The sequence below is a fragment of the Rhinoderma darwinii genome, chromosome 11 (assembly GCF_050947455.1).
Source record: "Rhinoderma darwinii isolate aRhiDar2 chromosome 11, aRhiDar2.hap1, whole genome shotgun sequence".
NCBI lineage: Eukaryota > Metazoa > Chordata > Amphibia > Anura > Rhinodermatidae > Rhinoderma > Rhinoderma darwinii.
In genome coordinates this window covers 55,593,145-55,611,256 of record NC_134697.1, presented here as the reverse complement: position 1 = coordinate 55,611,256, position 18,112 = coordinate 55,593,145, and the positions used below count along the sequence as shown (strand labels likewise).

The 18,112-nt window shown below is 37.4% G+C and overlaps 1 protein-coding gene across 1 annotated transcript in view; it reads right to left on the bottom strand.

The window, feature by feature from the left end:
- Positions 1 to 808: 808 nt before the first annotated feature.
- Positions 809 to 18,112, bottom strand: part of SPOCK2 (SPARC (osteonectin), cwcv and kazal like domains proteoglycan 2) — a 96,324-nt gene continuing 79,020 nt past the window's right edge. The window contains exons 6-11 of the mRNA XM_075841561.1: positions 13,670 to 13,805; positions 12,818 to 12,940; positions 10,784 to 11,002; positions 9,341 to 9,403; positions 8,421 to 8,558; positions 809 to 5,252 (exon numbers count right to left, since the gene is read on the bottom strand). Coding sequence (XP_075697676.1) covers positions 5,107 to 5,252; positions 8,421 to 8,558; positions 9,341 to 9,403; positions 10,784 to 11,002; positions 12,818 to 12,940; positions 13,670 to 13,805 — 825 coding nt within the window. The 3' untranslated portion in view covers positions 809 to 5,106. The remainder of the gene's footprint in view (positions 5,253 to 8,420; positions 8,559 to 9,340; positions 9,404 to 10,783; positions 11,003 to 12,817; positions 12,941 to 13,669; positions 13,806 to 18,112) is intronic.

Below are 18,112 nucleotides of genomic sequence, written 5' to 3'. Positions count from 1 at the left end.
CCACCGCTCCATTCAAGCTCCTCCTCACTGCGGGGTTGCAGTGAGGATGATCTGGGAGTTCGGGCCCTCATTCTTGCGATCAGTGGGGCGCCCAGCGGCAGGGCCACCAGCGATCAGACAACTATTACCTATACTGTTGATAGGTGATAATTGTCTATTCTAGGACAACCTCTTTAAAATGTCACTATCTTTTAATATAATTGAAACACAATTACTTTGCTATTGGTTTAATTGCTTTTTTATATTTTTATGTTTTCTATTATTTAAACCTTTATTCCCAGTATCTTATTTGTTGACACCTGTCTACATATTGTAATTCTATATCTTAGAAAGGCTGGTTATGGAGGGGCAGTCTCACATGGGGTGGGTGCTCCCGATTCCCAGCCGTAGCACGCCCTGTGTAAGAGGCGGGCTCAGAATATAAATTGTAAGTGGCAAGTGAAAAGTAATGGCTTGCCAGGCTAGTAAGATGAAGACATATATAGCTAAAATAGATTACTTAATGGTGATAATGATAAAGAGGTTTTCACAAAAACACTGATAACCTCAATGTTAGATCGGATGGGGCTGTGCTGCTGTACCGGGCATATCTGAGCATACTGACGAGCCCATGTACCAGAATAAACATTGAAGTAGTCGTGGCAGTCATTCTGATAATCATCGGAGATCACATGGCTCTGACCCACACTGATTATTAAGAAAAATGTAATTCACAAAAGATATCAGTGCACAATAACACTGATCCTATTTTATTAGTGTATACTTTTAGATCTGAAAAAAAATCTTTTAAGACAACTGTAGACACAAGTTTTTTAAATAATTTTTTATTTATTTTTTAAAAATATGTTTCAACTTTTGCGAGTGTATATGAGTTTCACTGAATCATAGGTAATAGGCAGTTAAAGACACGGTGAGGGTCGCCTGAACTGTGATGAATTATATCGTTGAGCAAGAATCATTAAACATTTGAACTTGGCGCCCTATTAGTACATATACATTCTAACACGGTTTATTTTACATCTAAAATTACTGAGAGATACAATGTCAGCACTTATAAATATACAAACTGAAGTCCTAGTACCTACACATGATTTTATTCTAACTTCCAAAGGTATTGTACATGGTAAGAAGACTAAAGCAGTATTTGTTATTCTTTAATCTTTCAGGACTTTAGTTTTTAAGCACAGAATAAAAGAAAAAGATTAACACCTTCGAAATACACAATTTTGTATATTAAAGGCTTGTATGAATACATGCATGCAATTTTTCTGCAACCCTCATAGACATACCTTCTATGTCAACAGGTCAGCACATAAAAAGAGGATCAAGCACACATGAGACCTACTGTTTGTATAAGAGCTCATTCAGATGGTTGTATGGGCGGGGGAACCTTAAAAAGCAGTACACTCATTCAGTTTCCCACACAGAACTCAGCAAGTACTTACCACTAAGAGTAAAATCTGATATTAAGAGCCCAATGTCTGGATATATCTGCTGGTCAATGGTATACTCTGTAGGTGTTGGGTTAGTCCTTAACTTACCAATATTATAAGATATTTTTTCATTGGGGGCTAAACCAGAGCTTGAAGCACTGTGTATTAGAAAAGAAGAGGCACTCAGGCAGTGTGGTCAATGACAGACCAATGTCAGAGTGGTATTCCCAGTGGTGGAAGGGTTAAGGGAACCCCTAGACTTACTTTTTGTGTTTGAAGATTAGTACAAGTACACAACCTGTGTAATATGGTTTATTTGTGACTTAAATAAAGGCGAAGAGTATGTTTAGTGTGGTCAATAGGAGGTAAATAGCACCGACCTCGCAGATCAGGCACCACAGTCAATGACTAGGTCTTACTGTCTTTTTTTGACTATTTTTTTATTCTCTCTATCCAAAAGAAACAAAACAAATATTTGTAGTCAGTGAATGTCCCAATGACTTTTATAACAAAACATATAAAATATATGTAAAGTAGCTCCCTGCAAAAACAATGCATTGAAGGAAAGCCTCATCTACTCTATTCCTTCAGACAAATTCTGGGAATTTCCAATAAGGAAATCATAATGACTGGTAAACTATAGACTGTTCCCATTCTGGTCCATTGCCTGTTATAATGCCTCCATTTTCAACATTGTTCCCATACTCCAAAACTTTGCTCTCGAATGTCTTTACTTATGGACTACAGTAGACACTTTGGGTTAACCTTTTTAGCATCATTGATGGTTAATAATAGTAGTACATGGATATAAATAATCGATAAGCTTATTATTCAGGTGTCTCTAAGATGGACAACATCCTTTTTTCTTAGATACAAACCGTAACATTTCTAGAATATATAGCAAGTAATATTACACTCACAATCTCTCATACAAGCCTATAGGCCAAAACAATGGGGTCAGGATGGGATTTTACCCCCATGAGGCACAACAATTCACTGTTGAGGGGGGTTTTATATTACATTCAATTTAGTGAAGTTGCTACATTTATGAAGCTGATATTGTGGGATTTACAGTATGCCTTTATATAGTTAACTTGTAAGGACATAAAGTCCCGCTCTGCAATTAAAGGGATTGTCTGAGATTAGAAAGACATGACCGCTTTCTCTCAGAAACACCACCACTCTTGTTCATGGAGTTGCAATACCAGAGACAGCCCATTGACAAGAGTGGCACTGTTTCTAGAAGAAAGCAGCCATGTTTGAGAGAGACCCATTGATGTAAGATAATAACAACTGGAACTGTGGATTATTTGTTTAAATGGGATGATCTTAACTGACACAGAATTGTTGTTGTGATTGATGTCATCAGTTTTCATCAGTTGTGATTGATGTCATCAGTTGTGAATTTGCATTAATGCATAATTCTAAAAAATATTCTAATTAAAATTGTGCAAATTTGGAGCTAGCCTTTTAAATGCGGCTCACATTCGCTCACGCATTTCATACCACAATATATGACTTGAAGCAGTAGAATGAGGATAACTGACAGTCCCAATGGCAGAATAATCTTGGAGGCAGAATCATCATTATAACGCAACTCTTAAAGAGACTCCCAATACAGTTGTCTGCCAGGACTTTGCAATATTTAGCTGCCAGGATAAAAAGTCACAAGACTTAATGGATTCTTTTGTTAACAAGCTGTTAAGCCACAGGGGTGGTTTGAAAGTAAGGAAATCCCATAGAAATCAATTAATTTATATATCTAATAGAACTACAGCATTCGTCCACTTTGAAGATTGATAAATATTTCTTTTTGTTCTGATATGAATGTCTGTAAGATATGTCCTTTTCAATTTAAAGCAATATGTAAAGTAATGCAGCATGCAAATGTGGAGCATCTTGATAGGTGGATATTGATCAAGAATGTCTGTGTATTTATTATGATTGGATTGGATAGGTTTAGTCTTGTCAGTGTCTCTTCAAACCTACCACAAGAATGGCGTATTCTATGGAAAGTCTGTCAACTCATGTAATGATTATCATATATGGCACATGGAAAAGACATCAAAGAGGTTGTCCAGGATTAGGGAAAATGGTCTGCTTTTTTCCTCAGAAACAGCACCACTCTTGTCCATGGGCTGAGTCTGGTATTGCAGCTCAGCCTCATTCACTATAATTGGGATAAACTGCAATGCCAGACACAGCCAATGGACAGGCATGGTGCTGTTTCTGGAAAAAAAGCAGACCATTTATTATAACTCTGCACCAGTTTTGTTATATCCCCTTACCCAAAATACGATCATTCCAATACTCTTTCAATTCCCTCTACAGCATTGCAGAAGCATGATGGCTTTAAGTGCCCCTATATACGGCCATATTACAGATCCCTTTTATGTCCCATATTTACAGAACCCATAATATGGCTCCCATAGACTGCTATGGCTCCTATACTGCACCTTTGTGTGCCTCCAATTTTATATAGTGACTTTGGGGAAAAAAATGTTTAAACCTTGTGTGGCATAAAATTGTTGCACCTTCAACTGGAGGTAAAAGCAGTGGGACAGGTCAGCCTGTAGTTCCCATACAGTATGCTCTTTTATGGTGCACACAAGTAGCATAAGTGAATAATACATATATTGCGATATTGTAAATGTCCCAGCAAAGCCTCCATTGCTTGGTGAAAAAAAGTGCTATATCGTAATTAAGTACAGTGCCTATTATTATTATCATAATTTTTTTACATAATTGCACCGTTTTTCGGTATATATTTCTGTAACTTTCAAAAAGATATCTGCTGCTTAATATGTTAATAACATTTTCTGTTGTCAAAGGATATAATAATATAGAGGGCAAACACATAGAGCAAAGTTGATTTAATTGAATCATTCCGTAATTGTGATTACATGCTGCACATAATAATGAAGACCGTTCTATAGAAGATGAATGTGTCTGTACAAGGAGCTGCTGCTCTAGTGGTAGATGTCAACAATATATGTATGGAGAGAAACCAATTGTGGTCAATGTGTCCTAATGTCCCAAATATTAAAAACAGAGAGGGAGGATAGTCCACATGGAATTATCACCAACCACGAGTCTCACATTCATGTCTAATATAAAGCCAAAATATAAGCCCCTATTCTGCTTGCATCAAAGAACGTTCATCAAGCTAGAGAAATATTAAATGTCGAGATATACACTGAAATATGTGTTTTTATGGTCTATCTACTCCGCGGCACTTTCTTTCCTCCTCTGTTCACTACAGAAACACTGTTTTAATATATGTCTTGTTTGTTCACATATGACCTGTGGCTAAAAACTAGCTCTTCACCAGAAGATGAAGTGTCCCCGACATGTGTGCTTGATTCTGGAAATAACAAATAGGATAATCCAATGTGAGATTATATACCAACAACTCCATGTCTTTAAAGGAAAATGGATAAATGTGTTTGTTTTGTCTGCTGTAGAATAGCTCACTTAGATTATGGGGAGAAAATGAGCTGCAATTTCAAAGCAGTCAGTCACCAGGCACACGTGCATGCTCACACACACAATTTCTGTTGAAATATAATGTACATTCAGCTGTGTTTCCTGATCACTGTGTCATCTGATTACTATTTACTGCAGTCTTCCAAACTTGGTGGCATTGCCCATACAGGGCTGTGCAGCTCAGGGTCTACCAAATGTATCCTCCATCATCTGCCTCTCCTGTTTCTCCCTCTTCCTCTTCGGCCTCCTCACCGGCATCTTCTGTTTCTTTCTCTTCTTCGTCTTCCCAGCCAACACCGCTACCGAAATCTCCAGAGAATCCAACAATGTCATCTGGTACCAAACAGAAGAGAACAGTTTGGTCTCATGACTGAAATCAGTTGTTATGTCCACCTTGGAGCATCATTTAGTTTTATTTTTATCTAAACAGTTTCAACATTTTGTGCTGATTAATTTCTTAATATATCTTTATAGCGGTCAGAATTTATTTTCTATGATGCAGAGCTCCAATTCCCTGCATAGATGTAGAGCTAAATTATAAAAATCTGTCTGCCTGCAGCCACCACTAGAGGGAGCATAGTAGTTTATTGCAACTATTATATGATTGAGTTCAATGTATTATTAGTATGCAATAAGGTCCTATGCTCCCCCTAGTGGTGGCTGCAAGCCAGTTGATTATAGTTAAAGGGATATTCCCAGAACCTATCTATCATCTAAATAATAGGTGATACGTTTATGATCGTTAGGTGACCCTCCGCTGGGACCTCCACCGATCACTATAACAGGGGCCCTAAGCCCCCCATTCCTCCTCACTGCAAGACCGCAGTGAGAAGTCATTCAAAGTCTATGGGACTGACAGAATACAGCGCTCGGCTGTATCCGTCAGACTGATAGGCATTAAATAGATATCCAAGCTCCTCCTCACTACAGAGGGTGAGGTAAGGTTTAACAGGAGGCTTGGGAACTCATTCTAATGATTGGTGGGGTTCCAAGCCATGACACTTACTGTATCACCTATCCTGTGGATAAATGTCTATTCTGGTAATACCCCTTTGAGCTAAATATCCTACTTGTCTTCAAGTCCAACTCACAGGAGTCTGGGAAGCTGAGATCTGTATACTTGTTTGCAGTAGTACAACTTTCCCTATGTATGAAGAACTAACATGGAAAGAAAATGGTGGTCACCGGTAATCTGACAATGGCTACCTAATCTTGCCCAGCCATTATATTATTAGTCAGAAAATGAAATTTACAAGTGACCAGAGTGCTTCCAACATGTCAGAAACTAGCACAAGGACATCTAAACCATCTCTCTAATGTCAGGACCCCGCAGAAGGGAACAAGACCTCCCCAATGTGCGTGACATGGGGAAGAATAGCATACCTGACTTAAAGGTAGTCCTAGCTAAATGTTCAAGTTGTGAATTGGAAAAAAAAATTAAACATTAGGGGACAGGGTTGAATTGAGATTTATAAATATATATAATTTCATCTTTATATTTAAAGGTTCCACAGTACTTTCAAAGTAATACTTAGGGGTTGGTCAATAATGGCTCGGGATAAACTAGAAAAGAGAACTGTACTGACATTGCCATACCCTTTTAAATAATAATTATTAGCAAAAGTAAAAACTACTCAGATTTGATAAGAATAAGATTTTATTCTAATGTACTCTTCAGTAAATCTATATAAAGTGTGTCAAGATGTATAAAGTAAAACAAATGGCTTTCTCAGATGGATCCAATGGCAGACGTTGGCCCTCAGCAAGGAGAGGCATTGAGTAATATCTAAAGAAGATCTTGAGTGCCCTGCACCATAGGTTTGCCCTGTTCTGCATTTTTAATGTAGGTACCTTAGAAAAAAAAAAAAATCGTAGGCTTACAAGATAAATGCTATTGAGCATAAATGGAGCCAAAATGTTTGAGTGGCCACTACATTTACTTCTCTGTCCTAGACCCTGCTGGAATCCATTATTCGCATCAGCGATGTCTAAAAGGATGGTTTTAATCACTACCCCCTATGTGCTAAGTGGGGAAGCAGTCTGAAGTCTTGTCATCATCTATAAACCATGGTAACAGATGGAATTGTATTAGATGCTAGCAAGATTGCTGCCCAAATAAAATATGTTAAATTTAACTATTAAGACTCTTAAGGTTCCCTTTAACTTCCCTTTAAGTCAGATTTATAGAAAACACTCTATAGTAATAGTATATGATACACAATTCACCACAATTTTTTTTTTTTACTATACACAAAATAGTCATAAAAATAATCACATTTTCATTATAAATCATTTAAAACATTTTAAAGACATAATCAATTTTCAAGAAGGACCCTATAAACATCACAAAGTAATGTATAATATTACATACAGTGGTACTAGCATGACTATGGGAAATCACTTCACACAAATCACAGTAAATAAATGAGTATCAAAGTGGAGTCGCCATGTTTCTCAAAAGGAAGCCATTGATATGGCCAGGAGTCAAAATAGAGTACCTTACCCACATTTTAGATGGTAAGACCACCCTCTGATTTATGTGGTGTGCTTTATTTGAATTGTGAGTGTGATTACCTATAGTCATGCTAGTACTACTGTCTGATGCATCCACACTTTTTAGGATCCTTCTTGAAATATGATCAGGTGTGTGATATTTTGTTAATGCTATATATATATATATATATATATATATATATATATATATATATACATACATACACATATAAAATCTGTTTATTTTTATCATTGATTTGTGGATAGTAAATGTCTCTCTTTGGTGAAGTGTGGCTTGTATATCGGAATTTCTATCTGCTACTGTGATTGACTATGGCGGGGGGGGGGTGATAAGATACAAATATCAGGTGCTCAACCCTAATGTTGAACTTCTGCCTTGTGAGATATATGTTTGTAATAGTATATAATAATTCGGGAAATGGCTAATAAAGTTTAAAGTTTTCGGAACCCTTTGAAGGCTTTTTTTTTTACTAAAACAATGTATTATAGTGTTTTGTTTTATTTATTTATGTTTTTACTTTTTGAGATGCAGCTTCTATGCATCCTGGATACATAGAAGCTGCATCTTTCACTGAAACCCGAATCCGTCAAGTCAGCAGGACTGATGGTTTCGGTGACAGTGGGTCCTGAACTAAGATATGGTCGATAACAGGTGGCTCCGCTGTCCCCGCTGTCACCAAAGCCATTAGTCCTACTGATCTGACAGATTTGAGTTTCAGTGCTAGATGTAGCTTCTCTCTATCCAGGATACATAGAAGCTGTATCTCAAAACTTAATTATTATTTCTTTTTTAATAAAAAACAATTACAAAGTTGCACTAAACACTATAATACATTGTTTTGGAGAAGAAAAAAAAAGGCTTGAATGGTTTACATTTGTGCAGAAAAATGTAAACTTATGCACTTAGGATGAGGTACAAAATGTCCCCATTAGATATTAGATCTCTTGATCAAGAGGAACTTGAGATCTTGAGCATGTGAAACTTACCGCAGTCTGGGTTCCCATGTATTCTGGTGCCTGTTAGCTCGGAGCCGTGCTGATCCACACACCAACACTCCCCACTGGCCTGATCACACTGCATCTTTCTGTAATATCCGTCTTCATCACAGCTTGGAATAAACACCCCTACAACACAGACATCACTATTATTAAACCATACTTGTAAAAAGGGTTGATATATCATTACCATCCGGCATAACTAAAATACCATACAAATATTATAAAGTCTGGTAAACCATGCAATGCAGTGCATAAATGTGGAGCAATGTCTTATAACAAAGCAACTTTTTAAGCATGATCAAAACAATAATGAGGTTTTAGCGGACCCTAACTTTAGGGAGCTTCTGCAGCACAAGAAAAGATCCATAGCGCAGTTGTTAAAACTTGATGCCTTGCTATGTGTCTGCTGGCACCATTGTGTATATGCCTTCGGAAAGCAATGATTTTATACCACATTATATAATATTTTACTCACACATTTTTGTATATATTAAGCAACGTGTTAATGTTGGCACCAGGGCAAGCTTTACACTAAATTATGTTTTTTACGGTTTCTTCTATTGGTGCCCCTCCAATATGGCGTTCTATCATACAGTGCATTAATAACAAAACCATACAATGACTAATTACTGTATAAGTGCCATATATTCTGGTTCCGAAATAACAGGGCAATAAGTTGGTCAGGTAACGCTTCCAAATAACAATGCTAAACAGTGCCGCCATCACTTTACGCTGCAAAAATAATATACTGTAACAGTGTCACACAATGTAAAGAAGTATAAGAAGATATTGTGTCAGGCTCTCTGTGATTCCCCCTTCAGCAGGGCCAACTGATACGCCACCAAACCGTTCGCAGACCCCCAAGGCTTGCCCTGATGTGGACCATGCTCATGACATATAGAGCTTACCAGGCTTCTTCTTTGCTGCTTCTTGAATCTGTACTTTTTCAAGTTCAGCAAGGCATGGAGGCTCTAAAAAAAGAGGAAAAAACATCAATACTATGAACCACTACAGGCAACATGAAATCATATGGAGGTAGAGATAAGGGTAAAATTAATTACTTTGGGCCAACATTCTATTTTCAGGACAAGTATAGCATGAAGTGATGAGATTTTCTCTAAGGCTGCTAGTTACGTGCATCATGTCTTTATGTAGAAAAATCTACATTATATATAAAACCACATCATTGTCAGATTTACCAACAAAACCTTCCGTGAAGAGATTAGTCATTTTGCGTTTGCAAATACCGACAGCTACCTAGTCATCACAGATATGGTTTTATAAAAATGGCAATTTTGGAGAAACTTGTGTAGTTTTGGTAATGTCTGGACCCTTTAGAACGGCCTTCACTGGACTTGGCCCTACAAAACTCTATTGTTAACAGCTGAAATGTTTCCGTGCATCCATACAATTGTCTGCTCCATTTAAATACCATCTTAGTTCATTATCACAGCAACTGAAAGACTGGCATGGGCTATAATAGATAATAGCAATATATCTATTCTTGAAACCATGTTACACAAATGTGGATCACTTGAAAAACGATCTTTCCTTAGGGCTCATACACATGACAGTATATGAAATCTGCATGATAGGGGTCCTAAACATGGTGGTAATGCATATCTATCATAGATATAAATATGAGATCTGTGGGGGCCTGGCTGTCGAGACCCACCAATCTCTAGAACAGAGGACCTCCTTCCTACCTCATGGGCAGAATGGTGACGCAGTGGTTAGCACTAATAAGAACAGAGGTCCTGGGTTAAAATCCAACCAAGGGTAACAATCTCCATGGAGTTTGTATGAGTTTTTTACCTAGTACTCCGGTTAGCTCCCATACTCCCAAAATTAGAATGTGAGCACCATTAGGGACTGTTGTGAGTGATAACAATCTCTGTACAGTATTGCACTATAAAATAATAATCAGGACAGCTGGGGGGAGTAATAGTGGTTGGACATGAATCCTGCCGCGCCATACACTTAGAGAAATGCAAACAGCCGAGCGAGTGCTTAGCCACCGCTTCATACAACCAACCCTCACAGTGGCCATCCTGTCTCTACAACTTAATTGCTTACAATTTTAGTCTAAAAGGATGTCATAAAACAGTTTTTGTGGATACATACTACTATATTAATGGCATTAGTTTTCATAAATAGGACACACTGTAGCTCTAAAATACATGTGAATGAATGCTGGAATGGACAAGTTGTCTTTGAGGAAATGCTACAGCCCAATGAATGAAAGATTTACAGATTTGTTCACAGCTAAAGTTGTTTTCTCTGACATATATTGTTCCATTTTAATGTGACTTTCAATAATGCGACAAAGTCTTTTTTAATTTCTTGCTTACTCTCTCTCCAGAAACAGAAGCACCACTCAGCAGTGGATACCCGTCCATCCTTGTAAGTATCACAGGAGTTGAAGAAGGGCCGGATGCAGATCTCATACTTGTCAAGGTTGATGGCTGCCAGCTCTGCCAGGTCCAGAAAGAGGTCATTGTTGGAGTCCAGCTTAGAGAACATCCATCCTATTGAATCTTTGCAGCTGGCCACCAGGGTTTTGTCTAGCACTGCATACAGAACAGCCTCAGTTAATAACTTCTATTAAATGATTAAATTCTAAACGCAACATTAGAGTGAATCCGCAGAAGAATTAAGTTATAAAATAAAACTCCAGTCAGCATGAAAAGGACTATTGAAATACATCATCATAACTGGACAACATAAATACATTACTGTTACTGAAAAAAAAAACTTAAAGAGGTTATCTCATAAAGATAATCTCTTCTCTACAGATAGCCACCATGGTGATCATCTGATCGCTATAGTTCCAGCTTCTGGTACCCCAGGCAATCAGCGGTTATTGCCAGGGGAAACTCCAGCTGGCCATACACAGTATTACATGCATGTGATTCAAATTAATGGCGGACCATATACATGGAAAGAGGAAATGCTTCCGGGAGGGGACCCTCCTCGATGACGTCTCTTATAGGACATTTGAATAGAGGTTGCCTTTAATTATATCTTATTTATGAGACTCAGTGAGACATTTAGTAGGGTCTATCTCATACACATGTTCACAACTTATAACAGTGAATCCCCATTACTATCACTGTGTTACCAATTTAATGTGAAGACTTCAATATGAAGGCAGAGCTCTCACAATGGAAAATAAGTTCTCAGAAGAATCAAATGATTTCAAGGTAAGTCATTGGTACTAGCATCCATTACCAATGTCTCAGATCCCTCTTAGTCAGGGGCTACAACTTCATGATGTAGAGTGATAATACATAGTCATTTGATTCAAATACTACAGTCAAAATAGTTTCCTGCATAATCTGACGCTGTTGATTGGGGATTTAGCTACTGGCACCATAATGCCCATTCAGTGCTAAAGCCACTTACAAAGATTTAATATTCAATAAAGAAGGTTATTTATTTTCCACACAACAATTTACCTTGTGCTAAAGGTAAGAAGGAACAAATAAGAATATGAATTACAGGACAGAGAATTCATTGTCTAATTTATTAAGACTATGGCCTCAATCTGCAGAAGATTAGCATTTTTCTTGGGTTTAATGAAATATTCCAGGGCTTTTGCTCAGTAGTGTAACATCTGTGAAATGCCATTTAAGATAGACTCCATGCGTGCGTATGTTCTGGTCAGGACCATGTTAAACTGTTTGTCAACATCACTTGGTGGTACTATTGTCCCAGGGTCTTGCCAGGATATTCTGATAATTAACTTCTAAAATGTTTTGCTTTACTAACGAGGTGCTAATTAAGCAGTGAATCATTTCTCCAAAGAACTGATCAAGCTCTTGGAATGTGAAGTGCTCCAATAAATTATTGGCCCGAGTTTCATTCAAACTGTTCCTAAAACTAAGGCCAGATGCTTCATCGGAATCTTTTAATTGACACCCGCATTTATTGTTACATATGCCTCAACCATATTCATTAATTGCTATTGGAACGCTTTATTCTGGCTTCTCCTAGGAAAAAAAACAACATATATATCATGTATCTAAGAACTTCAGAGACCAAGGTTCTGGTGGCATTAGTCATAGCAAATGCAACATCTAAAATTCCAATCTATATGCTGAACACTGCCACAAATCAGTCCGATGAATATGAATTGCATTGAACTGATGAGCATATACCAATATGAAAATGAACAAACATCACAGTCATATACTATTCTGATGTTAAGCGACAACAGTTAAGTCAAATATGTAGGAAATTATTTTGCAATGAAAAAGGGACAATCTGTAGCAACGTTGGGACGAATAATAGTTACATCAACACAAAGAAGGGACACTTTATAACAGCATTAGCTCAGTAACATACAGAAAGCATTGACAGTAGCTCTAGGATGATTACCGTACCATTCACTTGTTTTGCTCCAGGATTTGCTGTGTTATTCTGCTTTGAATTCTCGTGAAGCAGTTGGAACCAATCCCGTAAACGGTCACCAAGATCCGCTAAATCCTGACCAGTACATGTTTCTCCTGAGGTAGGAAGAAAATATAAACATCAAGAAGGCACCTCAAATGTAACATTCAAACCAATCCCTTTATACATGACTATACACTGTTATATTAGATTATATAAAAAAAATCTGATCTTAAAAATAAAGTCCAAATTTAAGACTGCTTATCAATTCTCTTTTAAAGACCATAATATTCTGCATATATTCTGTCATGGTTTTTTATCTAGAATGCACACAAAATTCTAAAGTGGGTAAATGCCCATGGGCCTTCACCATCTATGAGCCTCAATCCCCATCCTGATGGTGATTATTATTTGGACAATGTATGATGGTAGAATTTGAAATGGCATAGTACTCCTATTTGTGCATGTTTGTAATCTTTACATACTATAGAAATATAATTTCCATCTTTCAACTTTAGCCTGTTTTTTTCTGAGCTACTGTCTCTTCTCTTCTCTCCAATAAAAGTGACTTCCCTCTTATAAAAGTGGGGTGTACCCACAAACATTTTTTGCCCATGGACCTCCACAGACCTGGATCTAGAGACTCTGGTACCTGCATCTAATTCTACAAGATGTCCTTATTAACAACCAAATTACGTTTCTTATTATATATATTACCCAAAATCTTCTGCAATGCTGATACACTCAAATACGTTTCGGTCACCAAAAACTTCCAAAAACTTGATTTGAAATGAAATATCAGTTCTTACAGAGAATAGCTCGAACAATTTGTATTGGGACTTCACCTTGTTTACTGGTATCCACAGTGGTGGTGGTGGTTGTTGTTGTTGTGGGAGTGTTTTCCGTTGGGCATGGGCATGAGCCTTGGCATCTAACAGTTAGCTGTTTGTTACTAAGACATGCCTGCTGCTCCAGTTTACACTAGTAAAGGAGAGAGAATCATGATCAGAGAGTTGCAATGCCAGTCCCTGCAGAGAAATGTGTGAACATGCCGGTAGCTTTTTCAAACAACCTGACTTGCTTTAGAACCAGTAATTGGAAATATACATTTCAATATCATTCCCAGACGGTACAGAGCTGTACAATATCATCACTCCACAATTGTAACGGAGTAGAAAAAAAGTTATTGAAAGTCCAGTATGATTTGTCAGTAAAAAGTTATAATTAGTTGCAACAATGTTATATCAATATTTTAATGTTGGCAATAGTAGTTACACATTTAGTATGTATAAGTATAAGTGCAAAATTGTGCAGTTTGTCGCAAAGGGGATAGCCCATCACAGAAACTGATGTCATATCACTAGGCTATGCCATTACTTTCTGATCACTGGGGGTTCGACTGCTGGGACCCCCACTGATCCTAAAAATGAAGGGGCTACAGCGCTGGTTTATCACTGTTTTTCCCTGCACAGAGGCACTCCCAGCTACTGGCTGTGCATGGTGCCATTCGCTTGAATTCTCAGGATCGATGGGATCCAAGCAATCGGACCTCCCACTGTTTAGAAAACGATGGCATATCTTAGCGATATGCCATCCTTTTCTATAATGGGAAAGACCCTTTAATCAGAGAGCTTAGGAAGGTATAGAAAAAACAAGATTATTAACTTGCACCCATGTACATGTGCTTCCAAGGATCTGTCCAATCTAAACTTGAAAGCATATCATATTTTATCTGTACGCTAAAGGGTTTTTCCCTTTACAAACATTTATGGCATATTGATAGGATATGCCATAAATATCTGATCTATGAAGGTTCCAGTGATGGTGGAGAGATGCCGGGGAGTGAACAGTCACTCTACACTATATTGTAGGTGAGATACAGAAACAGCCAAACGCATTAACATGGCTGCCTGTGTATCTTCAAGAGACTTTAATGGAGAGTGACCAAACATTCACATCCACCTCTCTGCTGTTCATTCTTTGGACCATTCTAGTTGCATGCCATAAATGTGTATGGTTGGAGAACCCCTTTAATGTATGCTACAAAAAAATCATATACTGTAATTGTGTATACATTCTAGAACTAAGTGAAGAATATGATAAAGTACAGATAAGCGAGAAGGATAATACAGTATTTCTTATGTCTCAGATAATATATTAGCTGTTTAGTACTACCCAGGGCAGTTGCCTAGGGTGCCCTTGAAAAAGGGGGGCACAATTTTTAGATTTGAAAAAAACTAAAAAACTTCCTTTTATTTTCTTTGTACATCAAACTTATGAGTTGGCACAAAGGGTACAAATTGCTGCAAATCAATCAAAATGTAATTAGACAAAAAAGTCTCACAGGGCACATGAATACTTTGGTGGGGAATATAAGTATCAACCACCTACATAGGTTGCTAGAGATAGAGACTCCAACAGGAATATATATAGACTAGAGAAAGAAGGAGTCCATTACTATCGTTTATGACAGAGTAGAAAATGTATTGATTATAGACAAAACAGAGAATCTAAAAACCAGGTCTATGTCTGGATCACCATTTAAATGCACACTGTCATAACATGTACAGAGAGTATACATAGCATGGGAAAATCACATGATCTTTATATCAGGATTAGAGATGTATCTACTCAAATAAGTACATATAAAACCTTAATAATATCTTATTTCAGTTACGCCTGTGTCGGAGTGCATATCTCTGAAGTTACTTCCCCTTTGCTATCTATCTTCCTTCATGCCAGGAATTAATTTGGGGATTTGGGTAAAGGCTGGAATATGTGACATAGGGTCATTGTATGATGGAGATGTACTAATACCTGTTTATAATTTGGTAGATAGTTACCACATTCCCAAACATGATCTGTTTAAATATTTTCAAATCCGCCATATTTTACAGTCAAGTTCTGTCGATTCCCCAGTTTTCCCTATTAGTGCACACAAGATATTTGTCTTAGCATCGTCAAAATCAAAAGGGATCTCTCTGCTCTATTCTGAAATTTCCCGATCTCAGTCGCTAGTTAAGCCTGGGTATTTGTTGCATTGGGAGCTAGATTTAAAGCTGAAAATTTCACTAAGTGAATGGTACTCTGCTATACATTGGGCCTCCAGGATTTCAAGGGGAGCTAGCCACAGAGAAATAGCGCAAAAAATACTACTTAGGTGGTATAGAACCCCTCTGCAAAATGCTAAATTTAATATTAATTATTCTCCGTCATGTTGGAGGGGTTGCGGAATAATAGGTAGTTATATGCATGTATGGTGGACTTGTCCCCTAGTATCCAAGTTTTGGAAATTAACCTTTACATTTATTTCTTCTATTGTACATTTCGGGATCTCTCCATCCCCAGCTCTGGCACTATGTTTTATTGGCCTTGTTGACATCCCTATAGAGTTTCGGTGGATTGTTGGCCATGTAATCTTGGCTGCCAGATTATTGATAGCTAGGTCTTGGAAGTCTTCAGATCCGATCACAATAATGGAGCTAAGTAACCTAGTACACTTTGACTATGTTATGGAGAAGAAGGTAGCTATACGTTTAAATACTTTCAATATCTTTCGTATACAATGGGCCCTATGGTCAGAATATAGGTTGTCCAGGACTCCTTCCCCCACTTCCCCCTCGTAACATGGGCGCTGGTAGTTCGGGGGGCAACGTATGGCTATAGGTTCATTTTCCATTTTCTAAACTTTTCTGTATAAACCAAATAATGCGGCAGGGGGAAAACTTCTGGCTCAGACTTCCATGTTTTGGAAGAAGGTAATACGGCGGCTTTTCTTTTTCTTTGTTAAATTTACTACTTATAGTCGAAGAATTTGAGGCTTGTTTATTTGTTATTTCTAATGTATTTGTACTATAAAATATTAAGATTTTTCACTAATTCTGTTGACAACGGAGGGAATTGTTTTTGTCTTTCCTTTCTTCTGATGGATTATATAGTGCAAATGTTTTATTTTTTGTTTCTTAACTGTTTTGTTGTTATGTTGAAAGCTTAATAAAAATGTAAATTTAAAAAAAGTACGTATAAAACCACCTCTATCAAAAAAAAGAACTCACTGTGAGAGTTTAAATGTAATTAAATAGAGTAACAAGTGGGGTAAATACGTGTAAGACCCAACAGATCGTTGGTAATAGACTTACCCATACCAAATGGCGTAATTACGTGACCCAGAAGGTAAGGTAGCGCCCCGACGCGATTTTCACAAGTCTAGCTTTCTCAAGAGGTCCTCAATGGGTCACGTAATTACGCCATTTAGTATGGGTAAGTCTATTACCAACGATCTGTTGGGTCTTACTTGTATTTACCCCACTTGTTACTCTATTTAATTACATTTAAACTCTCACAGTGAGTTCTTTACTCATTTTTTGATAGAAGTGGTTTTATATGTACTTATTTGAGTAGATACATCTCTAATCCTGGTATAAAGATCATGTGATTTTCCCATGCTATGTATACTCTCTGTACATGTTATGACAGTGTGCATTTAAATGGTGATCCAGACATAGACCTGGTTTTTAGATTCTCTGTTTTGTCTATTATTAATAAATTTTCTACTTTGTCATAAATGATAGTAATGGACTCCTTTTTTCTCTAGTCTATATAAATCAATCAAAATGGTACACATGGCATGATAAATTTGGTGCAACTCTTTTTGCATGTTAGATACTTTTCTCTTCCATATGCCACTTGTGGCTGGCATACATTTACACCAATATTTTTTGCCAAAAATTATGCACATTTTAATTTTATGACTCCTCTTGGCCACGGCCTTTTTAGGGTAAGGCCACACGGTGCGGCCTAGTTGCATTTATGTTGCTTTTTTAAACCGCAGCAAGTCATTTTTCAATATAAGTCAATGGTGACATTTTTGTTATGGACAGACTGCTACTATTATATGACAATGTGTTTTTTGTGCGGTTGACCGCATCTTCATAATGTCCAACCACATGCGGTTAAAGACCGCAATGCCAAGTTGTTGCTGAACTGCTTGTGTTTTTGCTGACAGTTCTGCAATTCACTGTAATGAACTATATACAGGAAGCCCCTAACAAACTTCAGCACGGGTGAAAACTATATCCATCAATTATTTCCTTTAAAAAAAAGAACAGAACTGCAGTATTACAGAGACAAAAAACGCATGCAGTTGACCGCATGCGGTTTTCAAATGCAACAAAACTGCAACAAAACCGCGTCAATGATGCACCGTGTGGCCTTACCCTTGGACATTTTTTGAAACTGTATAATAAATAAATCAATAGTGAATAAATAGTGTCTAAACTTTTTTAGAA